The sequence below is a fragment of the Mesoplodon densirostris genome, chromosome 20, assembly GCF_025265405.1.
Source record: "Mesoplodon densirostris isolate mMesDen1 chromosome 20, mMesDen1 primary haplotype, whole genome shotgun sequence".
NCBI lineage: Eukaryota > Metazoa > Chordata > Mammalia > Artiodactyla > Ziphiidae > Mesoplodon > Mesoplodon densirostris.
Window position 1 is genome coordinate 12,865,658 of NC_082680.1, and position 24,500 is coordinate 12,890,157.

A 24,500-nucleotide genomic window follows, 5' to 3' on the forward strand; every position below is an offset into this window, starting at 1 on the left:
TCTCCTTTCCTGGGTCCCTAGATGTCGGAGCCTCTTCCTGTTGCACTAGTACTCTGTCCCGAGGTGGGATCTGTAGGTAGAGCATCCTCAAGGCCCCGCTCTGCAGCATCCCCCCATCAGCCTCACCTGCTCTCCTTCTGCTGACTCCCCTCCACCCACAGTGGCCTCCTCAATGCTCCTTAAACCTGCCAGGCAGAAATGAGTCTTTGGAAATATTTCAGTAAGATCAGTGAATTAGCTTTCAATACATTGGCCAAACATGCTTGCCTCTTGGGAAACTGTATATGAGGCTGTTAGGTCCCTGAGCTGACATTTAAGTCACCTAAAACCAAAGCATAAGGTGTAGATCAGACATTGGCCTCTTAGCTCAAACATGCTACTTAATTGCTTTTGCACCAACTTTAAATCTGGAAAAACATTTTCCTGAAAGGGAGATGCTTGCTTTTTCTGAACATCCCTATGCATGTCAGTTCCTCAGTTCTTTCAATTATCAACGTAGCAGACGGTAGAGATTCTGTGCACAAAAATTCTTTGATGGATATTTCTTGGTCTGCCTCATGATGTGATAATTTATTACAATCATATTGCAAAGGATAAGGATGGAACAACTAGAGAGTGAATTAAGAAACAAATGTGAATAGTCTAGTTTGCTCCTTGAGCTATAAAAAGCTGATGCTGAGTATTACTTTAGGCTCAAGTTCTAATATCAAGCATGTTACGATTTCTCAACTAATACCTACAGAGGTTGAAGCAAAGAGGAAAATAAACAAGCTAAACAAAATCCTGCAACATGGCTATGGACAGCTGTGGCATCCCTTCCAGCCCTACCCCCGTATGGATCCACGTTCTCATTCCTGAAAGTTTTGTGCCATCCCTATCCCCCCTTGATTTGATTCCATTTTTGAAGCCAGGTAATACACTGACACGGTTCCAAAAAGTCAAAACGATATAGAAAAGTCAACACAAAAGAAATTTCACTTCCATCCCTGTCCCCATCCACCATCTACATTTGTATTAGTGTCCTTTATCCTCCTGGTGTTACTTTATGCATATTCTTATACTCTCCCCGCCGCCTAGTCCTTTTTTACACAAATTACAGCATACTGTCTATAGCATTCTGTGTTTCATCCTTTCCCACCTGATCATACACACTGGAGATCTTATCAGTTAAAGAGGGTCCTCCTCATTTGTTTTACAGCAAGTTGTGTTCCACTGTGTGGATGTATCAGTGTATCTAACCTATCTTTTTTATAGCTGCGTTGCTGTATTAAAAAACAATGCTGAGGTGAATAATTGCATATATACTTTTGTACATGTACGGGTGTTTGCGCTCCAAGACCTGAGATTGCTACTTCAAGAGTAAATAATTGGATAGGTATTGCCGGATTCTCCTCCACACGCCGTTGTGCGGTCCCACCAACGGGGGATACATTTCCCCACAGCTTAGCCAACAGAATGTTGTCAAACGAGGTCTTTTGTCCGTCTGCTAGATGACAGATGATACCTTAGTTTAATCTGCATTTCTCTTGTGATGATTAAGATTTTCATCTGAGGTGTAAGGGACATTTGGTGTTTTTCTGTGAACTGTCTGTTCATGGCCCTTAGTCCATTTTTCTATTGGGTTCTTGGCCTTGGTATTTTTCTTTTTAATATTGAAGACTTCTTTATTTAGCAGAGATTAGAATGGCCTCTACTGTCAACGTACTACAGAACTATAGCTTTAAAAGAGTCTTAAAGGAGTTATTCATGTCACCCTGTACTCCTTGGAAACAGGAATCCCCTAGTCCCAATTAGAGAATTTTATTAGTTTTCTGACTTAAAATGTACATTCACTATAGAAATACTGGAAGAAATGTAAACCACTCATGTTTGCACTTTCTCATATTTCTTTTCTAAGTACATAAAACACAAAGGGGACTTCTTCCCCTGTCACAGCTCCTCTCCCAGAGCTGACCATCTGGGGACATCACAGGTTTTTTCCCATCCCCCCCCCCCCAGTTCTTCCCCCCACCCTCTATTCGCCCTACTAAAAATTTATGGGTTGAAATGATTCATTTCAGTAATATCCTTTACACTCTGCTACTCCCCATTTCTCAAAGCAAGGAAACAAACAAAAATATGGTCATATTTAGGGGCTGTGATCTCTGCAAACTTAGTATCCTTCCTGGCATCATGGTAACTTTAGAAATGGCCTTCTGGGAGGGACCTGGGAGAAAAGGAAGGCGGTTTATCCTATTCGGTAATTTGCCACTATCTCAAAGTATTTGATTAAAGCGTCCTGTTGCATCTTCTCTGGCCCTTCCAAATCAAGCACTTGGTTAAAAATATTTTAATTTCAGTGAGTAGCACGTCAGAAACAACAACAACAAAAACTCGAATGTGATGGTAATTTTAAGTTAAAATTTATATTTGGAAATAAAAATTCATAATAACAAATTTTTTATAAAATTGTCACACAGGGGCTTCCCTGGTGGCGCAGTGGTTGAGAGTCCGCCTGCTGATGCAGGGGACACGGGTTTGTGCCCCAGTCCGGAGGATCCCACATGCTGCGGAGCGGCTGGGCCCGTGAGCCATGGCAGCTGAGCCTGCGCGTCCGGAGCCTGTGCTCCGCAACGGGAGAGGCCACAGCAGTGAGAGGCCCACGTACCGCGAAAAAAAAAAAAAATTGTCACACAGGAACACACTTTAAGATATTTCATTGACTTAGAAAAAGTTACAGACATAGCCAAAACAAATAGCTTTCATTTATAAACATGAGTTCCTTTCTTTTAGCAAAAGAAGGCTCACAGGAAATGTCAGACTGAAAACCAGCGGGATACAGCGATGCAGGGACAGCTCAACATCCCCTGAGCTAGGAGGCTCCTAGCCTGCTCTCCCCGGCTCGGGGCCATGCTGCTTCTCCTCTCTGGCCTTCAGTTTCCCTGGGCACCAAAGGAGGGAAGACTGAATAACTGCTAACATCCTGCATGCCACGGTCCTTTCATTTCAGAGAACCGTATATGATCATAACAGTATCATTCTCCTTTGATTATAAATGTCAACAAAATACAACTTAACATGCTCAAAAATTTTACTACAAAGAGTGCTATGATTTTTCCCATCCTTGGTAAAGGATGGTTAAGGGCCCACATTATTAGGCCACACTCACCGCTTATATTGGAAAATGAGGAAATGCTAATGAAATTGCTTTTATGGGCTGACATTCATGGGTGGCAGAAAGGGACATTTCAGAAGGAGTGCAGGATTTGCCCTTCGGGAGTACTTCAGCTCCCAAAGCTTGGTGGCCAAGTGCACACGTGGCCACACCCATGTCTGCGTGCAGTCTGTCAAGGTCGCTGAGCACTTGTTATCGGTGAAGCGGAATGAGAGACCTCAGGCTTTTCCCCCAACAACACTCCGAGCGTCTTGTAAATCATATTCATATTCATACACTTAAGCATTAATTTACATACTTGATTTCTGACAGGCCTCCCCCTCGGTGTAAAGTGAGAAGTGAATTGTTATTCAGTGTATCCAGTACAGTGGTAATGGTGCTAGCTGTATTTTATATAATGTGCTATCTGCAGAAAGGCAGATAAGAATTTAACATCCAATTAAAAGCTGTCATTGAAAAAACTGAAAAAAAAAAGTGCCACCATTTTTATTATGACTCTCACCATCTTTTGAAAATTTCCATTTCAGAAGTTTGATTTGTTTCACTTTCTTGGAGCTTCTTGCCTTGGGTGCATCCTCCACATACACCAGTACCTATGAAGAAACTAGCCAGCATTCCTTTTCCTGAAGCCCTAGCCTATGGCTCTGCTTTCATCCCATAGGCTGCGCTGTGTCCCTGTTCAGGCTCAAGCCATCTTCTAATTACAAGTGCCCAGCTGATTGATTTACTGTTTCTTCCTCACACCTCACTGTGATTCTGTAAGTTGTATTTTAGTATGTTCCTATAGAATTTCTTCAATTCATGCTGCTATCAGTGTGATCAAAGTTTGAGGTTTTGCATAAGAGCCCTTCAGGTATTCTGTGGGAATGCGAGGCCCAGCAGCTGGTGGGAAGAGTTGCATTTCAGCACCTTATAGTCCTAACTGTCTCCCTCTATTAATGTTGTATTTAACCTGAGAGTCAACTTAGTTTTCTTGCATATTCTCAAGTAAAACATTTAGTTCCTTTTTCAATACTAAACATGATTTTTTCTTTTTTTTTTTAAACAACAAGGACATGCTCGGGACAGACATCACAACACCGTGTGCTCAGATGAGTGATGTAAAAATACCATTGTCTTGTCTCCAAATGCTAATTCTAAGATCAAGGTCTTCAAGCATTTGACCATGCACATGGACCACCAAGTTCGAGGATACATTATTCCACATCGTCATGTCTATAGTTTGACAAAAACCAGAACATGTTCTCTGAAACAAGAGCATTGTCAATATCACTGAAACACATTACAGCAATGTTAAATTCTTCCATAATTCCTTGAAAATCTGTAGCATAGCATAATCACTAAAACTTGCTAATTATGAGAGCTGTTAATTTACAGTCATTTCCTCTCATAATGACTGTACCATTATCCATTTTTATTTATTCTTCATTAAGTTCAATTTCAGCTACCTGATTATGTTTGAGGTAGCTTCACAGTAGTTTTATTGCTATGAAAGTGGCATGTTTCCATGTATTACCTGGGGGATTAGATTAGATTTAAATGAGAGAGGAAAATATAGTTTATCAGTCACACCATTTCCTCACTTGGCATACAGATTAAAAAAAAATCATCCATTTCTTCAGTGATTAAAAATACAGTTCTTTTGTGAGCATAGACACAATACAAGGAATCTGTTTCTTTGCATGAAAAGTAGAATCAGTGGAAAAGGACTCGAATTCTATTGCTACCTTTCGGTTAACCCGAGTGAGGATGTGCATAAGCTCAAGCTTGTGAGCATACTGTTTCATCATTGCACAAAGTGACTGGATGAACCAGGATCCGTCCTTTGAATTTCGCCAGGAATAGTAACCTACAAGGCAAAATGTAACCAAAATATCATGGATATCCAATGTTAGCTGATGTAATAAATTACGACATAATCATGAAGGTAAAAACAAGCATAAACATCCATAGGTATTATTAGCCATAAAAATAAATAAATAAATGACACCTTTGATTCCAGGGGAAAACAAAACAAAAACCAAATGGGTGCTTTATGTATACCTCTGCTTTGACAAGGAAAACAGTTGTGGACTAACTTCACCACTGAGTTACTGAGAATTTTACTTCCTGGGCTTCCCTTCCAATAGGCAAGAACAGGGTAATGCGCAGAAGATGCAAAAGCAAAGAAATAAAAAGGATCATTATAAGTAGCATCGTGTTGCAGTCAGATTATTGGCTTATCCAAGAAATAACCTGCTTTACATATGCACACACATTTCAGTGTCCTAAATTTGTCTAGAGGGCATCTGAATAGAGTATAATAAACACATTATAGTATATTCAAAAGTCCAAAAAGGGTAAATAGTGTATTTATTGTTCTTTTCCCAGATTAACTATTGGATCCATTCCTTTTTTTCAGCTGTGCTGCACGGCTTGTGGGACCTTAGTTCCCCGACCAGGGATAGTACCCGGGCCCGTGGCAGTGAAAGCACTGAGTCCTAACCACTGGACCACCGGGGAATTCCCTGGATCCATTGCTTCTAATTTGAAAGTACTTTATCTGGAAAGATGCCTGGAGGTTAAAAGAAATCACATTGACTATATTTAAAAACGTAATACTGTTTAAAAATACATTTGCCCTATATTTCCAAACTTTGTGACACCCTTAGTTATATAAGTAAACAACTGTATGATCAATAAATATTTATTTATATGATGACACGTATAATACAACCACAAAAAAATGGAGGTTGATAACCTATTCATAAATCCTTTTTAACTTTGTTTTCCCTCATTCCATTTCTACCTGCGCATATGCTATTCAGGCTTATCCTTTCAATTTCCTATCTTCCAAAGGATTCCTAGAAAACACAGTTCTCTCCTATTCCAGGAAGTGGGCAAAGCTCTGACTTGTCCTATGTTTTAATACAGTTTCCATGTGGTATCAAGTTCATGAATGACACTATGTAAGTATGCTTTCTTATAGATGCATATTTTCTAGCCCAACTTTGCTAAAGACAACTTTTTGAGACTTGTCTGTGGTTAAGGTACCCTAAAATACAGACAAGTTGGCTTTTTTTTTTTTTTTTTAAATGTATTTATTTTGGCTGAGTTGGGTCTTCGTTGCTACGTGCAGGCTTTCTCTAGTTGCAGTGAGCAGGGGCCACTCTTCGCCGCGGTGTGCAGGCTTCTCACTTTGGTGGCCTCTCCTGCCGCAGCGCACAGGCTCTAGGCATGTGGGCTTCAATAGTTGTGGCACGTGGGCTCAGTAGTTATGGCTCGCGGGCTCTAGAGCGCAGGCTCAGCAGTTGTCGTGCACAGGCCTAGTTGCTCCGTGGCATGTGGGATCTTCCCGGACCAGGGCTTGAACCCGTGTCCCCTGCATTGGCAGGCGGACTCCCAACCACTGCGCCACCAGGGAAGCCCCAAGTTGGCTTTTTATGGATATCAAAATCATGACAGCCTTTGGAACACACTCTTCATTGTTTAAAATCTACACATAACATTCAGTATTAGTAAGTTTCTTACCAGGTGCTGTAGAATATGCATACAAGAAGTCCGCCTCAACCGGTATTTTCTGACAGGCCATGTCATCCTCAACACCACTGTCTGTCTCGATACCACAGTCCAGTTCTGTGCCTCGGCAAGCCTAGAGGTTAGAAAATAAACATTTATTTAAAAAGTTAAAAAAAAAAGAAAAAGAAACTAAACATTTATTTTAAAAAATATGTGTGTACATGTACAACTGTTGTTTCTAAGAAATGCAAAGGCTCTGTAAAAATTGATGTAAATTATGCAGAATCCTTTTGCTAGAAGTCTAAAATTAAAATTTATTTTCTATCTCCTAAGTGGTAGTTTAAATAAACAAAAAACTAACAATAGTTCAGTAGCTTCAGGGAAAAAAATAAATTTTTTTGATAATCCACAATTAAGTAAATTAATCCCTAATGAATCCTCAATAACCAAGTTGCTCAGTTATATATTACCTGAATAATGAAAAGTTTAGGTTTTCCAGTCAGACTTATACAACAATCCCCTCTGAAGAAACCTGTTAATTTTTTCAGATCGACAGGTCCATTTGTTCCAAAAATTTTTCCTTCCTCGCCATGGCTTAGAAGCACACAAATAAAACTGCTCCTTTTGCTATGATCTTCTTTAGAAACTGGGAAAACATTTACAAACAAGAAAAACAAACAGAAAACCAATGCAATTTTATTCAACCATTTCATAGGCACTGTATGGGAATAAGATGAAGAAACCTGAGAACAGAACTAAGAGATCGTGTAAACCCAACTTGGGGCAGAGCCACACACCTCAAAGCACTCTAGTGAGTTGGTATGAATAACTTGTTTTACTTACATACAATATATAGAGTAGGATCGTGTACAGTTTAGTTCCACAGTTCTCATGCTTTACTTTTATATGTGTATAATTACAGCTAGATTGTAACATAAATTGGACGACGAAGGTCATTCTTTTCATTATTTCTTACCACTGTACATTAATTCCAAAATTTCTTCACATGTAAGATCATTTTTATTCCTAACTTCATATTTCAAGTTCGTGAAGGTTTCCCAGAGGTTTGCTGCATCTACATCTGTACCAGACCGACATGCCATCCCTTGAACAGAAAAAGTTACTTTTAGTTGCATTAAAAAAAAAAAAATTTGACTTAACCTGGTGGCGCAGTGGTTAAGAATCCGCCTACCAATGCAGGGGATATGGGTTCGAGCCCTGGTCCGGGAAGATCCCACATGCCATGGAGCAACTAAGTCTGTGCACCATAACTACTGAGCCTGCGTTCTAGAGACTGCGAGCCACAACTACTGAGCCCACATGCTGCAACTACTGAAGTCCGCGCGCCTAGAGCCCGTGCTCCTCAACATGAGAAGCCACCGCAATGAGAAGCCTGCGCACCACAACTAGAGTAAGCTCGTGTGCAGCAACGAAGACCCAGCGCAGCCAAAAATAAAAAATATATAAAAATAAATTTTAAAAAGACCCATAAACTGCTTTGAAATGAACTATTCAGTGATTCACACAATCTACAGTAAACTCTTCCTTGCAAATGCTAAGAAAATTCAATATTCTGATCGTGGTGACACAAAGTCTCTTTCATTTCTTAGCATATAAGACATTTCATAACATAAGCTGTTATAGTGTTACAGTCACAAAGACGTCTTTCACAGCTGCTTAGATAGTGAAAAACAAAAATGCCTAACAAGAGAGGTTTGGTTAAATAAATTAGAAGTCATTTATATAATGGGATACTATATTGCCACTGAAATTTTGTAGACAAAATTTTGCCATGGGAAAATGGTCACTTAAAAAAAAAGAATAGGATCCTACTTTAAAGAAAAAATTATAAGTATATATATATATGTATATAAACATACACACCCACATACATATTGTACATACACAAACACACACATACCACCACACACACATATGTATCAATATACACCTCACAAACTCAGAGGAACTACTTCTTTGATTTCAAGTTCCCAACAATTCTAAGATACATTAGTACTTTCATAACACCTTTTCAGGAAAAACCCCACAAACCACTAGCCACTTTAGCACTGTTCATCAGGCATTCTGCTCTGTGTGGTTTCCATTAAGCCTTCTAACCACCATGAGACCGTTATCATCGCTGGCTTCATTTGCACAGATGTGGGAGCACAGAGGAGTCCAGGAACTTGGACAAAGTACTGAAGCTGGTGTGCGGCCTGTACCCAGGAGTCCTGGGCTTTCCTCATGCCTTTACAAGCCTTCCACATACACGTACGGATTGACTGAACAGTGAATTCAGATTTAAAAATGCTAAAGTGCTGCTGGGGGAGGGCACACATTGAGTAAACTTAACACATATGCATAGAAAAAAGACTAGGTGTTTCTAGCTCCAAATTATTGTTGATTATCTGAGTAGTGTGATTAGGAGTGATTTCAATTTTTCTTTTGCTAATCTGTAATTTCTGAAATGTATATTATGGCCATGTATTATTTTTATAAAATTAAAGTAAGCTCATCAAGGTTTTGACATTGGAAAGGCTGAGGACACCATGCAGCTGTGTGACAAGGTGACTGAATTCTGGTCCTGGTTTGTGAGCCACTTAGTAGTTGAACAAAAAATACCAGGCTGTCAGAGGCGGTTGTAAAACCTGACCTTCAAATTTCAAAGCAGAAAAGGGGCTCACTCTAAGGCTAAAGCCAGACTACAGGCCTAAGTATTTTTTGGGGGAGAGTAGAACAATTTTCCCCCTCCCCCTTTAAAGATAAGTAAGTGGGCTTCCCTGGTGGCGCAGTGGTTGAGAGTCTGCCTACCGATGCAGGGGACGTGGGTTCGTGCCCCGGTCCGGGAAGATCCCACGTGCCACGGAGTGGCTGGGCCCATGAGCCGTGGCCGCTGAGCCTGCACGTCCAGAGCCTGTGCTCCGCAACGAGAGAAGCTACAACAGTGAGAGGCCCACGTACCGCAAAAAAAAAAAAAAAAAAAAAAAAAAAAAAAAAAAAAAAAAAGTAAGTACTCGGGATGTACTAGAGATACAACATACAATGTGATAAACATAGTTAACACTGTTGTATGTTATATATGAAAGTTTAAGAGAGGAAATCCTAAGAGTTCTCATCACAAGGAAAAAAGCTTTTTTCTAGTTTTTTAATGTTGTATCTATTGGAGTTGATGGACGTTCACTAAACTTATTGTGATAATCATTTCATGATCTATGGAATCGAATCATTAAGCTGTACACCTTAAACTTATAAGTGCTCTGTGAAATTATATCTCAATAAAACTGGAAGGAAAAAAACCGTACAGTAAGTTCAACAATGGAAAATTCTATGGGACAAGGGCATTATAACTAGTAACGTGAGGCAGAATACCTAATGGTTGAAGGTGGTATCTCAACTTAGAGCCGAAAGCAATACAAATGGTGCCATTCCGGTTGAGACACTCATTTTCAACTACTTTTTCCTCACTCCTTATTATGAATCTAACATCAAATCTGGCTTATCTTTCCAGTGTAATCTGGCTTCTTTCCCTTTTCACCAGCACTCTGGTAGATAGCCTCCTAAACTGAATCAGCAGATTCTAGTTTCTTTAACTAAAATTAATTCTAATACGATTAATATGCAAATTCAAAGAATTATCACAGCACCAATTTAAAAATGAAAAATGAAGAAACAGCCAAAGTGTTCATTCATATGGTAAATTATGCAAGTCAAGTGAACACTAAATTTAGGGAATGGGATATTATATAATCATTAAAATAACAGATATGAAAATTATACAGCAACACAAAAAATGCTTATATTACATTAAATGGAACAAGCAAAATACAATATTGCTTACTATTATGGATAAAATTAAGCTTTGAAAGATACTGTCAAGGAAAAAATATCAAGTAATACAGTAAGATGTTAAATAGCTTTTTAGGATCGTGAGGGATTTTATTTTTTACATTCTCTTAAAAAAAACCTCTGGGGCTTCCCTGGTGGCGCAGTGGTTGAGAGTCCGCCTACTGATGCAGGGGACATGGGTTCGTGCCCCGGTCCGGGAAGATCCCACATGCTGCGGAGCGGCTGGGCCCGTGAGCCATGGCCGCTGAGCCTGCACGTCCGGAGCCTGTGTTCCGCCACGGGAGAGGCCACAACAGTGAGAGGCCCGCGTACCGCAAAAAAAACAAAACAAAACAAAACAAACCCTCTGAAAGTATTATTCAATTCAAGCCATACATAGTATAGAGACTGAGAACGGGATCTGGTGATCAGGCTATGGTGAACCTAACAGCAACTTCTACAGAGCGGTTGAGGTAGAAACAGAGAAAACAGGATCAAAGGGATGGAAGGAAGTGAAGATGGCAAGTTTCAAGTACGTGTTTTTAAGATTTAGGGAAGGAGACAAAAATCAGATCAAAGCTTAAGAGGCATCAGGGTAAAAGAAAGGTCTCTTTAAGGGTGGGGAGTCTGCTTTTCAGGGGAAGAAGAGAAAGTCAACAGAATGAATGAAGGCACAGGTGAAGTGGCACAGAAAGTGGATTCAGAGCACCAACGCTGAGTCCCAGTTCTGCTACTAAATCATCTGTGGGACTCTGTGCAAGGATTTTTAACCTTTCGGCACCTAATGGTGGTTAGTTTTCAGGGTTGCTCTAAGAATTAAATAAGACAATTTCTGTGAGGTGCCTTGCACAGTTCCTGGAATGGAAAAATACTTCTACTTACTATTTGTTGAGATCCTTCCATTAACATGAAAGAGGGAGCAGGAAGATAAAGAAGCAAGGGTTACACAGAAGTCAGGGCAGAAGAGATAAACATACAGATAGAAGAGGGAGAGATTTTGATGATGGGTAGAAGATTAAGAGTTCATGTTGAATTGTAGGATCCATAGGGTCCTGCTGTATCTCTACTTCATGGCTATTCTGTGTCGTTAGATAAACTAATAACATCAATTCTGTTTTTTATACTACACCAAATATAAATGGTACAAATATTTGTAAAGGATTAAAAACTATCTTATGATACATACCAGTACTTTCATGAAAGTTCTTATTATTAATTATTATACATAAACCCATTTCAGGATAATCCATTTTGTAACTATAGTCCAAGGATATTCCAGAGTCCATTGATTTGCTTCCATGTAAGATCTTTCTGTTTGGAAATCAAACAACAGTTTACAAAGAGAGAAATGACCAATGCTGCTGTTCACATTGACACAACTTCTCTAACACATAGGAACAGTTAACATTTATTGAATATAATATGCCAGGTTGTGTGCAACAGGCTTTCCCTCACTAAAATTTCACAAAAACCCATTTCACAAATGAGGAAGTGACCACTATGAGGCTGATGGTTATGCAGATACAGTGTCAGACCCAAGGCTGAAAGCATCTGTTGAACTTCAGAGTTCAGACTTTTAATCTCTATATTTTGCTTTCCTCTAAATTTTATTAAAATTTCATCAAATTCATTTTATTCTTAAATTTTTTTAAACTTTCTAAAATATTTTATCCTTTAAGGTAAGAGTGAAATCATAAGAATTACCCTGAAATGATAGGGAAATCAAAAAAGGCAACTATGACTCAAAACACAATATTTATCACAATTCCTAAATTGTTCCTTAAACCCTGTGCGCTGAACAAACTAATAATTTATTGCTACATAGAATCACTGTTGTAAATAATTGAAAATACTTGTCTAAAGGTCACTTATTCAAAAACCTCTGTTATCTAGACCAGGGTCAATAAACTTTTTCTCAAAGCGCCAAATATTAAGTATTTTAGGCTGGCTGGCTGCCTGTACAGACTCTGCTGCAGCCCACTCCATCCAACTGGTGGAAGTCGCCCAGGACAATATTTAAACGAATGGGTGTGGCTATGCTTCAATAAAACTTGACCAAAACAGTCTGCAAACCTGACCCTTGAGCTGGACCAGGAATCAGGAAACAACAGCCAAACACTGATACCTAACGTCCATGTACCCACACACTCAACCTGGGGGTATTTCACGTTATATGCAATTCTAAAAATATTGTTGGAAAAGGATAGTAAATTACTATCTTTTAAATTAGTAAATTATGTTCTGTATGATAGGAAAAGGTAGGAAAATGTGTAAATCAGTTTAAAAGGGTTTAAAAAAAGGCAAGAAACCTCTAAAATGAGACTGCCTTTCAAAAGGTTAATTTCTAGGCAAATTCCTTTGCTTAACAAATACTGCAAAAATCTTTATCGGTAACCTGTTAATAGCTCTGCTGTAACAGTATTGTTTAGTACTAAAATTAGTTTATAATTCCCTGGGTGGTCCAGAATAATAATACTGGACCCCAGAAATAAACTTTTAGAATTAAATGTACCACAAGAGATCCCAAATGGATAATAACAGACATGAATCAAGAGTGTTTGAGCTCTATCTTTTCCCTTTCTCCATTTGCTGGTTATTGGAAGCATTAATGAGCAGAATATTCCAAAAAGGAAGACTGAGACAAAGAGTAAAAGATAATCTATAACCAGGCAATTCTTCCCCAGACTGAGAACTGGCATTTTATTTTAGCCTTAAAACTCACAAATAAACAGGAGGCCAGGGGCTTCCCTGGTGGCGCAGTGGTTGAGAGTCCGCCTGCTGATGCAGGGGACACGGGTTCATGCCCCGGTCCGGGAAGAACCCACATGCCGCGGAGCGGCTGGGCCCGTGAGCCGTGGCCGCTGAACCTGTGCGTCCGGAGCCTGTGCTCCACAACGGGAGAGGCCGCAACAGTAAGAGGCCCGCGTAACGCAAAACAAAACAAAAAAAAAAACAGAAAAAAAAAAAACAGGAGGCCAAAAAACTCCCCCAAACACAAAACCTCTCATCCTGCACAGAGATTCGGAGGGTGCATCTGCTTCTCCTGGGTCATCCTTCTGCTACTAGGGTAGGGTTTCTGACTACACGTCAGGCACCCTCCAACCTCCCCGCAGTTCCGTGAAAGTTTTATTTTAAGGAGGAGATTCAGAGAGGATAATGTATAGCCATGCAAATGTCACACAAGGTAGGAAGTCGCCTGGGCCTCTCTGGCTTGAAAGCCCATATTCTTTCTGCTTCCTCAAAATTTGCTGTATTACATACACCCATCTTTCTCTGCTTGTATGAGATTCCATTTAAATACTCACGTCTGTGAAGTTTTAATGGATTTCGAATCCACTGAATTTTCATTGTTCTCCATGGATACTTTTATTAACTAGAATATAAAGAAAACAGATGTTAATCAAAATCAGTCATTATAAGATCACTGCATTAATTATTCCAATGATTATTTCTCTAAATAAACACAGTATATGGATATTTTCATATTAGCAGTACCATCACTCTCCCAGCTTCACCTCTACTGTTCAAGGCTTCTGTGAGTCAAACCTGAGAACAATCCTTTGTAAAGGTATGTGTAAGGTCACCCATTTCTGTCTCTTTCGTTTTTAATTGAGCTATGAAGTACACAGTGCACAGACAGGAAGTGTGCAGCCTGATATATTTTTACATTTGGATACCCCACCAGATCAAGATACATACTGCAACTTGTTTCTATTACAACAGATCTGGTCATTGGTAAGAACTCTGCCTTCCAACTCAACACAGTTAAAACAAAAACCAAAAACGGTCTACCTCACATAACACTATTCTACAATGCTTAGATTCCCAAGAGATTCAGCACCAGGAAGTTCCAAACCTCCACATAATCTTTACTCTTAAACTAGACGTGAAAATCCCACTTTCTCATTTAAGGTGGTGGACCGGCTTTAGGAAACCTGAAAGTAAAAACTAAAGTTCCTGCTTTCATTCTTCTGTCAGACAATTCTGTTTACCGCCCACAGTGAGTGAGTCCTTCTAATCAAAGCAGCTCTCACTTACGGAGCATTTATTATACAGCGGGTACTGTGCTAGGCATCTTATCTTTTATTTTCCCAACAACCTGAAAAGTCAGGAAACCCAGCTCCTAGTGATTACGTGACTTTGTCCACAGATGCAAAGCTCCGTGATGGAGGCCCTCTTCTCCCAACTCTCCTCCACTGCCTCCTAAGAAGCCAGTTCCTTACTACCTGTCTGGAGTTCCACCACGTCTTCTCTAGCTTCCCCAAAGCAAAGGTACGTCTATGGCAATCTGCCTCCCTAAATAAAGAGTACAGAAAAACAAGGACAAGACATTTTCCTCCAGCCTCTAGAAGTCCTACCTATCTCAAAAATTCCAATCAAAATAGAACTTTTAACCTAACTCCCATGCTAAAATCAGAAATCTTAAAAGAATACACACCCCAGGGCCTCCCTGGTGGCGCAAGTGGTTGAGAGTCCGCCTGCCGATGCAGGGGATACGGGTTCGTGCCCCGGTCTGGGAGGATCCCATATGCCGCGGAGCGGCTGGGCCCGTGAGCCATGGCCGCTGAGCCTGCGCGTCCGGAGCCTGTGCTCCGCAACGGGAGAGGCCACAACAGTAAGAGGCCCGCATACCACAAAAAAAAAAAAAAAAAAAAAAAAAGAATACACACCCCATCAACAGGACTCACTCAACCACAAAAGCCTTTACAGAAAGTCCTAGGCTCCCTCCCCCTTTTTAAATTTAAATTTTTAAAATTATGATAAAATATACAAAAAATCTATCATTTTTTTTTTTTTTTTGCGGTATGCGGGCCTCTCACTGTTGGGGCCTCTCCCGTTGCGGAGCACAGGCTCCGGACGCGCAGGCTCAGCGGCCATGGCTCACGGGCCCAGCCGCTCCGCGGCATGTGGGATCTTCCCGGACCGGGGCACGAACCCATGTCCCCTGCATTGGCAGGCAGACACTCAACCACTGCGCCACCAGGGAAGCCCAGAAATCTGAATTTTTTAAGACTAGTATTTAAAACAGTTTCTATCTGATAAGGATTTCTCAGGAACAAATACTATGACATATTTTGTTCCCTTTGTTTTTTTTTAAAACCAATGATGACGGCTTTATGAAGTCATGTGGCAGGGTCAACAAACAAACTCACACTTTTACATAAACAAGAAATAAACCCCTTCCTTTAAAGTCTTTCACAGAATCGTACCTGATCCACCATACCAGAATTAATCTCTTCCACCTATATATTTACTTAGCACGTAATTAGAACCCTTCTTGTATTTTCATTTTATCCTGTTTTGGATTTTTTTAATTAATTAATTTTTGGCTGCACTGGGTCTTCGTTGCTGTGCACGGGCTTTCTCTAGTTGCAGTGAGCAGGGACTACTCTTCATTGCAGTGCATGGGCTTCTCATTGTGGTGGCTTCTCTTCTTGCGGAGCACGGGCTCTAGGCCCTTGGACTTCAGTAGTTGTGGAGCACGGGCCTAGTTGCTCCGTGACATGTGGGATCTTCCTGGACCAGGGCTCGAATCCATGTCCCTTGCACTGGCAGGCGGGTTCTTAACCACTGTGCCACCAGGGAAGTTCTGGATTGCTTTTTATGTGTGTGTATTTGTTACTCTCATAACACCATGACATAGTGATGGTTTTTCCTCTCTCAATTCCACCAATAAGCAACAAGCATGCTATATGCTGGTCCCACTGGATTCTTTGAACGGTTTAAAAATAATTTTCTCTCAGGGTCTTCACACTTGCTATTCCCACTACCTGGAATACTAGTCTCACTGATATATTATGTTATATAATATTATATAAGATAATATGACTTATTTTGCTCAGGTCTCTATTGAAAGGTCACCTCTCCCAGATGTCTTCCCTCATCCTATTTCACTTTCTTTCTTTTTCTTTTTTTTTTTTTTTTTGCAGTGCGCAGGCCTCTCACTGTTGTGGCCTCTCCCGTTGTGGAGCCCAGGCTCCGGACGCGCAGTCTCAGCGGCCATGGCTCACGGGGCCAGCCGCTCCATGGCACGTGGGATCTTCCCGGACTGGGGCATGAACCCATGTCCCCTGTATTGGCAGGCGGACTCCCAACCACTGCGCCACCAGGGAAGCCCTATTTCACTTTCTTTACTCTGCTGATATGCAATCAACAAGGATCCTGGAACAGAAATCTTGAGGAATTGCTGAGACAGAAAGTAGGAAATATCAGGGAAAGATTCCTGAGGTGATGGGAATGATTTTGGGAAATTGAGCTGAGAGAACATTAGAAGTGGAACAGAAGTGGGTAGAAGTGGAAGGAAGGAGAATTTTAGGGTCATCTCTTGGTGAGCTGCCTTTGGAGCAGTTGAGGGATTGTCCCTTTCTTTTCTTATGGTTGGCTGAATAGTGAGTAGTCAGAGTATTTCCCCGCAGGTTTTAAGGAATAAAAGTGTACATTGAAACCTGGTAAACAGAGTACCCACATTAGGAAATAACACAAACTGGAGTTTGGCACCCAACTTGTTTGCCAAACCCAACTGATTTGGCACAACTCCGAATATAAGTCCAGCCATCCCAGTGTCCCATCACAAGCAACAGAGGCAGACAGAAAAAGGGAATAACCAAGAAATCACTGACTATTCAAGAAAAACTGGCACCATGAAAGAGACACCAAACTCAACAAAAATATTAAAACAAACAGAAAAAGAAGTAATTATGAGTTTTTCTGAGCCTACTGTGTGTAATTTAAAAACTAGAAACACCGGAAATCAGCGAGAAGGCAGATAATGACTAGAACAAAAAAGTCATTGCTCAATTTTGGGTTTCAAAAGAGATTTAAATTCCAAGACAGACAATAGTTTGAAAGCCAAACATATTTGACTTTAGTTGAAAGAAAAGGTTGTCTGCTGCCAGTGTCCTTGTCCTCACAGTGAGACACAGCCGCCCCCGGCCCCACCCCGCCTCTGCAGGAGACCCTCCACCACTAGCAGGTAGGTCTGGCTCAGTCTTCTATGGGGTCACTGCTCCTTCCCCTGGGTCCCGATGCGCACACTACTTTGTGTGTGCCCTTCAAGAGTGGAGTCTCTGTTTCACCCAGTCCTGTCAGCTGACCTTTATATACTACTGAAAATTTATATGATGATAAATAAAATCCTCACTGCATCAGACTTGCGCACATTTGCTTTCTGCTTGTCACCATCTGCTTTTCCCACGTGAAAGCACCAAATCCACACGCTTGGGCGCAGAGCTTTGGTTCCTGCAGAACTTACTTAAGAGTTAACTCAGCATTACCTCACCTCCATTAGCTAATGCCTGGCTGAATATAAGTTATTCTGGACACGGTGATCTCATCTCAGAGGATAAAAAAAACTGTCCCCCAAGGGGAAAAAATGCCCTATATGATGACGAGAGTTTAAGGTCTTAGAACACTTTCATTTGACAAAACACAAATAGGAAAATATACAATAGGGCTTAAAAATATATATATATATTGTGTGTGTGTGTATATATATACTACTCAGCCAGAAAAGAGAATGAAATTTTGAATAAATCCATAAACAGAAAATAAATTAGTGGTTGCCTAAGTTTAGGGGTTTGGATAGAAATTGGGGATGACTGCTGATGGTTATGAGGTTTCTTTTGGGGTGATAAAAATGTTCTAAAATTGACTGTAGTGATGGATACATTACTCTGTGAATATACTAAAAACCACTGAATTCTATAGTTTAAATTGATAAACTGTATAGTATGTGAATTATGTCTCAATAAAGCTATTTAGAAAGTAAAAAAAAAATAATAAAAATAACAAATATATTGTAGCACAGCAGTGGACTGAACACTAATTGCTTCTTAGTGTACTGAGTATGTAATTCTTTCCATCAGTTCAGGATGCTGATGATAATAAATTTCTAAACATATATTGGGTCCCAGAGAAGTTCTAAGTAGATCAATTGACATTAGATGGCAACCTGGAACCTGGGTCTTAGAATCAGGTCTCTGAGTTCCTAGATCCCTTTAATACTCGCCACTGAAGCTACGACAGTCAGATTTTTCAAAAGTTAAAAAATGTTGTCAGTAGAAATTTACTGTCACTCTAAAATACATAAGCCTTTCAGGCTGTGTTTTCCTGAAGTGAAAAGTTGCAATGATTTCCCAATTTTTTATTGTGGTTAGCCAACTAAAGGGACCGTTGCATAATGCCACAATGAAGTTAAGCAGAATAAATTATCTACAGAGTTCAAAGAGAGAAATAAAAATTGATTTCTAAAACTGAAATTTCTATATGAAGTTACAAAGTATCAACATTTTAGGAAAAATAACCAACAACAACCTGTTATTAAAAATGGCTTGAGGGGGGCTTCCCTGGTGGCGCAGTGGTTGAGAGTCCGCCTGCCGATGCGGGGGACACGGGTTCGTGCCCCGGTCTGGGAAGATCCCACGTGCCGTGGAGCGGCTGGGCCCGTGAGCCATGGCCGCTGAGACTGCGCGTCCGGAGCCTGTGCTCCGCAACGGGAGAGGCCACAGTAGTGAGAAGCCCACGTACTGCACAAAAAAAAAAGGGCGGGCGGGCGACGCAAGAGGGAAGAGATATGGGAACATATATATATATATGTATAACTGATTCACTTTCTTATAAAGCAGACACACCATCGTAAAGCAATTATACTCCAATAAAGATGTTTAAAAAAAAAAAAAAAAAAGGCTTGAGGACTTCCCTGATGGTGCAGTGGTTAAGTCTGCCTGCCAATGCAGGGGACAGAGAGAGGTTCGAGCCCTGGTCTGGGAAGATCCCACATGCCGCGGAGCAACTAAGCCCACGAGCCACAACTACTGAAGCCCGCACACCTAGAGCCTGTGCTCCACAACAAGAGAAGCCACCGCAGTGAGAAGCCCGCGCACCGCAATGAAGAGTAGCCCCACTCGCCGCAACTAGGGAAAGCCTGTACGCAGCAACAAAGACCCAATGCGGCCACAAATAAATAAATACATAAATTTATTTTTTTTAAAAAATGGCTTGAAAGTTGTGCCTATGGTAGAGATTTCAAAATGAGATATTACGTTAGGATAACCAGTTTAAGTTATTCCTACTTAGTTAACCTGTCACCCATCAGTGGGTTTTTCTTGGTGCCTGTCCTATGAGGAAACTGCAGTAAGGTCTAAAACCTGGCCTTTGCCCTACCAAACGAGTTTTAAATCTCAAGATGAGACATAAGAACCAACATCACTTACTTCTGAATCATCTCCACAAATACGAGTATCTTCAAAAAAAATTATAAGTAAAAATTTACCAAAACAGGTAGCCAAAGAAAAGCCCAAAGAATCGTAACACAATATGTGATTTGAGTGTTGTGTAATAACAGGTCCTCTTACTGTTGGCTAATAGGGGCTAGACTCTGAGCTAAAAGGTACATTTATCTATGCATGTGTTCATTATTTATGTATTTCTAGTTAGTCCTTCCAACGATGCTTTGAGGCATAATGAGATTTCCATTTTATAGTTCAGTTGACTGAGGCTGAAAGCAGTTAAGTAACTTTTAAGTGGCAGAGCCTGGATTCAAACTCAGATCTGTCAGCTTCCCACACTTCTACATGGCTTAGTTCTACAAAGGAGGGGTAATGCTATCAATAATTTCAAGCAAGGAAACAAAAATCCACAACCTAGAAACACTAAGATGAGAGAGGAAGCATACATAAACATGATAGAAACTGACTGCAAGGACAGTGAAATAGGATAAAGTGCACTCATTCCAACGCACGAAGAAACCAGGAATGATGTTTATGGTGTTTTGGGTGCCCCTGGGTAACTTACTTCTAAAAGTAAGATTACTCTATTAAGCATTTAGGATGTCATTCAGACACTTTTTCTATGTCTCTATTTGCCTCTAAAGGAGAGGTGAAGCCTTTTCACCATGACTTGTGGGGAGATTAGTCAGTCCTCTCTCAGTATCCATAGAAGATTGGTTCTAGGACACACCCCCTTCCTCCTCCTTCCAGGGATACCAAAATCTGCAGATGCTCAAGTCCTTTATGTACAATGGTGTAGGAGAAGTGGCCCTCCAGATCTGGTTAAGAACCTACAGACAAGGAGGGTGGCCCATCCTTTGGCCAAAGAACTTGAAAAACATCGGGATTCTATTTATTACCAATTAGAGTGGACAAAGTCTCAAAAGCAGTCATGTTTCCAGATTTGGTAAGTGAAACAGAAAGAAGAAAATACTTTTTACACAACAGTTTGGATAAGAGGAGATTTCTGCTGTGACGTACTAGAGGTTTTATTGAAATCGTTTCCCATCTGGTCCCTGCATTTCTTTGGGAAGAGTCACCAAACCGGATATTGTCATTGGGCCTGGTAAAAGTCAGACTTTTAATATTTATTTTGTAATAAAGGAGGAATCTCACACATGGCAAGTAAAATTAAATACAGGAGAAACTTAAATAAGCTCAGTTGTGCCACACAAACAAAACCATTCTTTCTTTTTCTCTGGCAAGGACCACACCACCAGGAAGACACAGACAGGAGGGCTTCCCCACCACTCAAAAGCCACAAGCCAGAAAGGACACAATGCTTACTAAGTGCAAGGGGCCTGTTTCCCTCACCTGAAGTCTTGTCCTAAGATGGTATCTCTGGAGGGGCAGGAGAAATGGGAAAGTCCTTGCAGACCTAAACATTGTGTTAGGAAATAAATGTAGAATGAAGGATCTTGGATGCCCTTTATAAAAATTATAGATAACCCGTAAGGCCTCCTCCCTCCCACTGAGAATCACTCCTCTGTAGAAGAGATTCAGTTTTACAACCACCTGCCAGAGAAGGTCTGAACTGCGAAAAGCCAGGGTCAGTAGTATTTATTTATTGGTCACTTGTACCATAACAATTGACTGAACACCAACTGTGTGCAGAGTCGTAAACCCTGACTGTTTGAAGTAGTGGAGACCAAGATCCAACCCCTATGTGTGACTCGCACCAGAGCTCACTGTATTCAAAAGTGGCTCAACAAGACAGGTGCCAGTGTTCAGGACAAAACAGATAACTTTATTTTACTCTTCCCTAATGCAGAAACTGTAAGCAACTTGAAGATCAAAATAGGGAGAGAATTAACATTACTTAGAGATTTACAAGGCACTGTCACAGACATTATCTCATTTTATCCCTATAATAACCCTGCGAGGTATGTATATTACTCCTGCCTAATTGATGGATGAAATAGGAAGTGTTGCCCTTGGGATGTGGCCTCGGGTCCTATGACAGCATAACTATCCCATTACATTTGTATTTGTTAAATGTGTACACGACAGGGCTTCCCTGGTGGCGCAGTGGTTGAGAGTCCGCCTGCCGATGCAGGGGACGCGGGTTCGTGCCCCGGTCCGGGAGGGTCCCGCGTGCCGCGGAGCGGCTGGGCCCGTGAGCCGGGGCCCTGGGCCTGCGCGTTCGGAGCCTGTGCTCCGCGATGGGAGAGGCCACAGCAGTGAGAGGCCCGTGTACCGCAAAAAAAAAAAAAAAAATGTGTACACGACAGTATCTAACAGTCTAAGGATTCCACATCTTTTTTTAGATCCAACACCAGCGCTTCCCATCTTCGAGGCAGAGACTAAAGAACTATCTGATACCAGGCACCAGAACTGACCTAACACCATTCATGAAACTGAAGACTGCTTTCCAGCATCAGAAGGGGGATGAACCAATAGGAGATGGTGTTAAATTGGATTTGAAAGCAAAACAGAAAAGAAGCATTATAATTGCCTCTATCAGATGTCAGTCTCTTAAAATCACAGGAGGTAAGACTTTTTTTTTTCAGGATAGCAAAAGCAAATCTGATGTAATTGGATACAATGTTTCACTTCTTTCTTACTGGGAACAGGTTTTATTGCTACACTCCAATAAACTGTTCATTCCTTCATTCATTAAAACACATTCTAACTTTCAAAAGCCTTCATTGCAAAAGAGCAAAGCAAAACCATCAGGTTGGGATAGGGATGATTTAAGCTTTGTATTTCATTCTTAGAGATCACGTAACTACCATACATTCAAAGTGGCTGAGCGCATTTTGACACAGGCTGGTCTACGCAGCTTGCTGAGCACCTCCTAATACGAACCTGCATAAACACATTGTTACAGCAACTCTGCATTTCAACTCTACCATTCCTTTCTAGTCCGCATCATTTAATTATAATTTGCTAAGCAACCTTAAAATAGGATTTTTTTTCTACATAGGGCATAATTATTAAAAAGCATAATACTGTAGTATTGGCATTCATTTGTGCCAGGCCCCAAATATGGGGAAAGACAATACGGAACAAGATAACAAGAAAAACACAGTTCCTTGTGGAATTTGCTTAGGAGCTAATAGGGGAGAGTGTAAAAATAAGCAACTGCAAAGGATATGACACTTTCCTCTTAGGATGAGACAGATGCCAAAGGAACACATAATAGCTAGACTTAACCTTGAAATGTTTAATGAGAACAGAAACATAAATAGGAGTTCCTCAAGCAAGCGTGTGGTGATGGGAAGAGAGAGAGAATGCAAGACTGTTCCAGGCAGAGAACAGTTAGTGTTAAGATCAGCATGGCTCTGCAGAAAGTGAAACGGTGCCATATGAAAGATTAGGCAGGGGAAGGGGACCAAGGAGCCAACCTATGCTTGGCTTTGTTAACCGTGTTAAGGGACTAGGTTATCCTATGACCAAAGGAACAGCTTTCTGGATTTTTATTCTGTAAAGATCCCTCAGCCTGTGCTACAAAGAATGGACTGGAGAGGGGCCAGAGGGGCCTCCTGTAGCCAGGTGAGAGCTTAGGGTGGCTTAAATCTGAGATGGAGAGAAGGGGCCAGATCCAGTGGATATTTAGGAGGGCCGGGAGGCTTGGCGGCTAACTGGAGGAGCCGGGAGAGGAAGCTGATAAGGTTGGTTCCCAGTTTCTTGGCTTGGGAGCCACTTATTGAGAACTGGGAAAGAGGCAGCTGCCTTGGGAAGTAAGGCTTGAGAGCACACCCACTGAAAACAAGAGTGACTAAGGCACTCTTATTCAGCATGGGCTGAGGGGATTTCAAAGCCTAAGGGATTTGGGCTATGGATACACAGTCACCCGCAGGAGCTAGAAGGATGCATGGAGGCCTTCAGTGAATAGGAGTTTAATACTTGAAACTACCTCTTTGGAAAGCGGAGTCACCCGTCAACCTGATAATACCTAGACAAAGAAGGCAGCAGAGACCAAATCCTCACCAGCAATGGGAGGATAAGCCCTGAGGGCCAGAGCCCTTAGGACAGCACCAGCCCGCCTCCTGCCCTCAGGTCATCTTTTCTCCACGCTCAGCCTCCTCACCACCTTCCCGATTAAAATTTCAGCCTTCGATCCCCTCTGCCTCCCGCTCCCGGGTCCGACCTCCTACCCCCCGGCCTCAGCGCCTCCGCCTGGGCCTCCCGCGCCTCTCCTCCCCAGGTTCAGCGACCCGTGTCAAGCCTCCTGCTACCAGGCTTCAGCGACCCGACCCGGGTCTCCCGACACCCCCCATTCTCGGCCCGGCCACCTGTCCCCCGGGCTCGGCGTCTCCGGCTGGGTCTCCGCTCCCCAGCCTCCCGCTATCCGCCCTCCACATCCCACGCGGATCTCCCACCACCCCCGGCCCAGCCTCTCGATCCTCGGTCCGGCCTCCCGTCCCCCAGGCTCGGCATCTCCAGCTGGATCTCCGCTTCGCAGCTCAGCCTCCCGTCCCCGGGCCGGGTCTCTCGATCTGCGGGCTTCAGGGCTCGTCCTCGCCCCCGTGGTCGCGCCAAAACAAAGGATCCGCCGCCCGGACCAGGCACGTCTCCTCCGTCTCCCCGGGGCAGTTGCAGGCCGGTGCAGGCCCCCGGGGCAGGCGCTGAGCTTGGGAGAGTGGAAGGAACCAGCCCAGGGCCTATGGCGCCAAAGCGAGAAGCGTCGAGGGCATATCTCACCTCTCAGCCCCCACGCCACAGGAACCAACTCGCTCTGCTGGGCTCGGTTCCTGCTCTGCTTCCGCCGCAGCCGCGCTCAGAGGTAGGAGCCCGAGCAGCCCCGCCCCCCT

At 41.9% G+C, this 24,500-nt stretch overlaps 1 protein-coding gene across 2 annotated transcripts; it reads right to left on the minus strand.

Moving 5' to 3' along the window:
• Window positions 1-2,389: 2,389 nt before the first annotated feature.
• CASP3 (caspase 3) lies at window positions 2,390-24,484 on the minus strand. 2 transcript variants are annotated; one of them, XM_060086032.1, is made up of 7 exons: window positions 24,391-24,484; window positions 13,783-13,850; window positions 11,664-11,788; window positions 7,629-7,757; window positions 7,123-7,298; window positions 6,665-6,785; window positions 2,390-5,003 (listed from the first exon to the last, which is right to left on the minus strand). In XM_060086032.1, exons 2-7 carry the CDS (start codon window positions 13,833-13,835, stop codon window positions 4,780-4,782), a joined length of 828 nt encoding a protein of 275 aa, XP_059942015.1. In that variant the 5' UTR covers window positions 13,836-13,850; window positions 24,391-24,484; the 3' UTR covers window positions 2,390-4,779. The 2 variants fall into 2 exon arrangements, with proteins under 2 accessions (XP_059942015.1, XP_059942016.1); XM_060086033.1 differs by lacking the exon at window positions 24,391-24,484 and adding an exon at window positions 21,058-21,121.
• Between the last annotated feature and the right edge of the window lie 16 nt (window positions 24,485-24,500).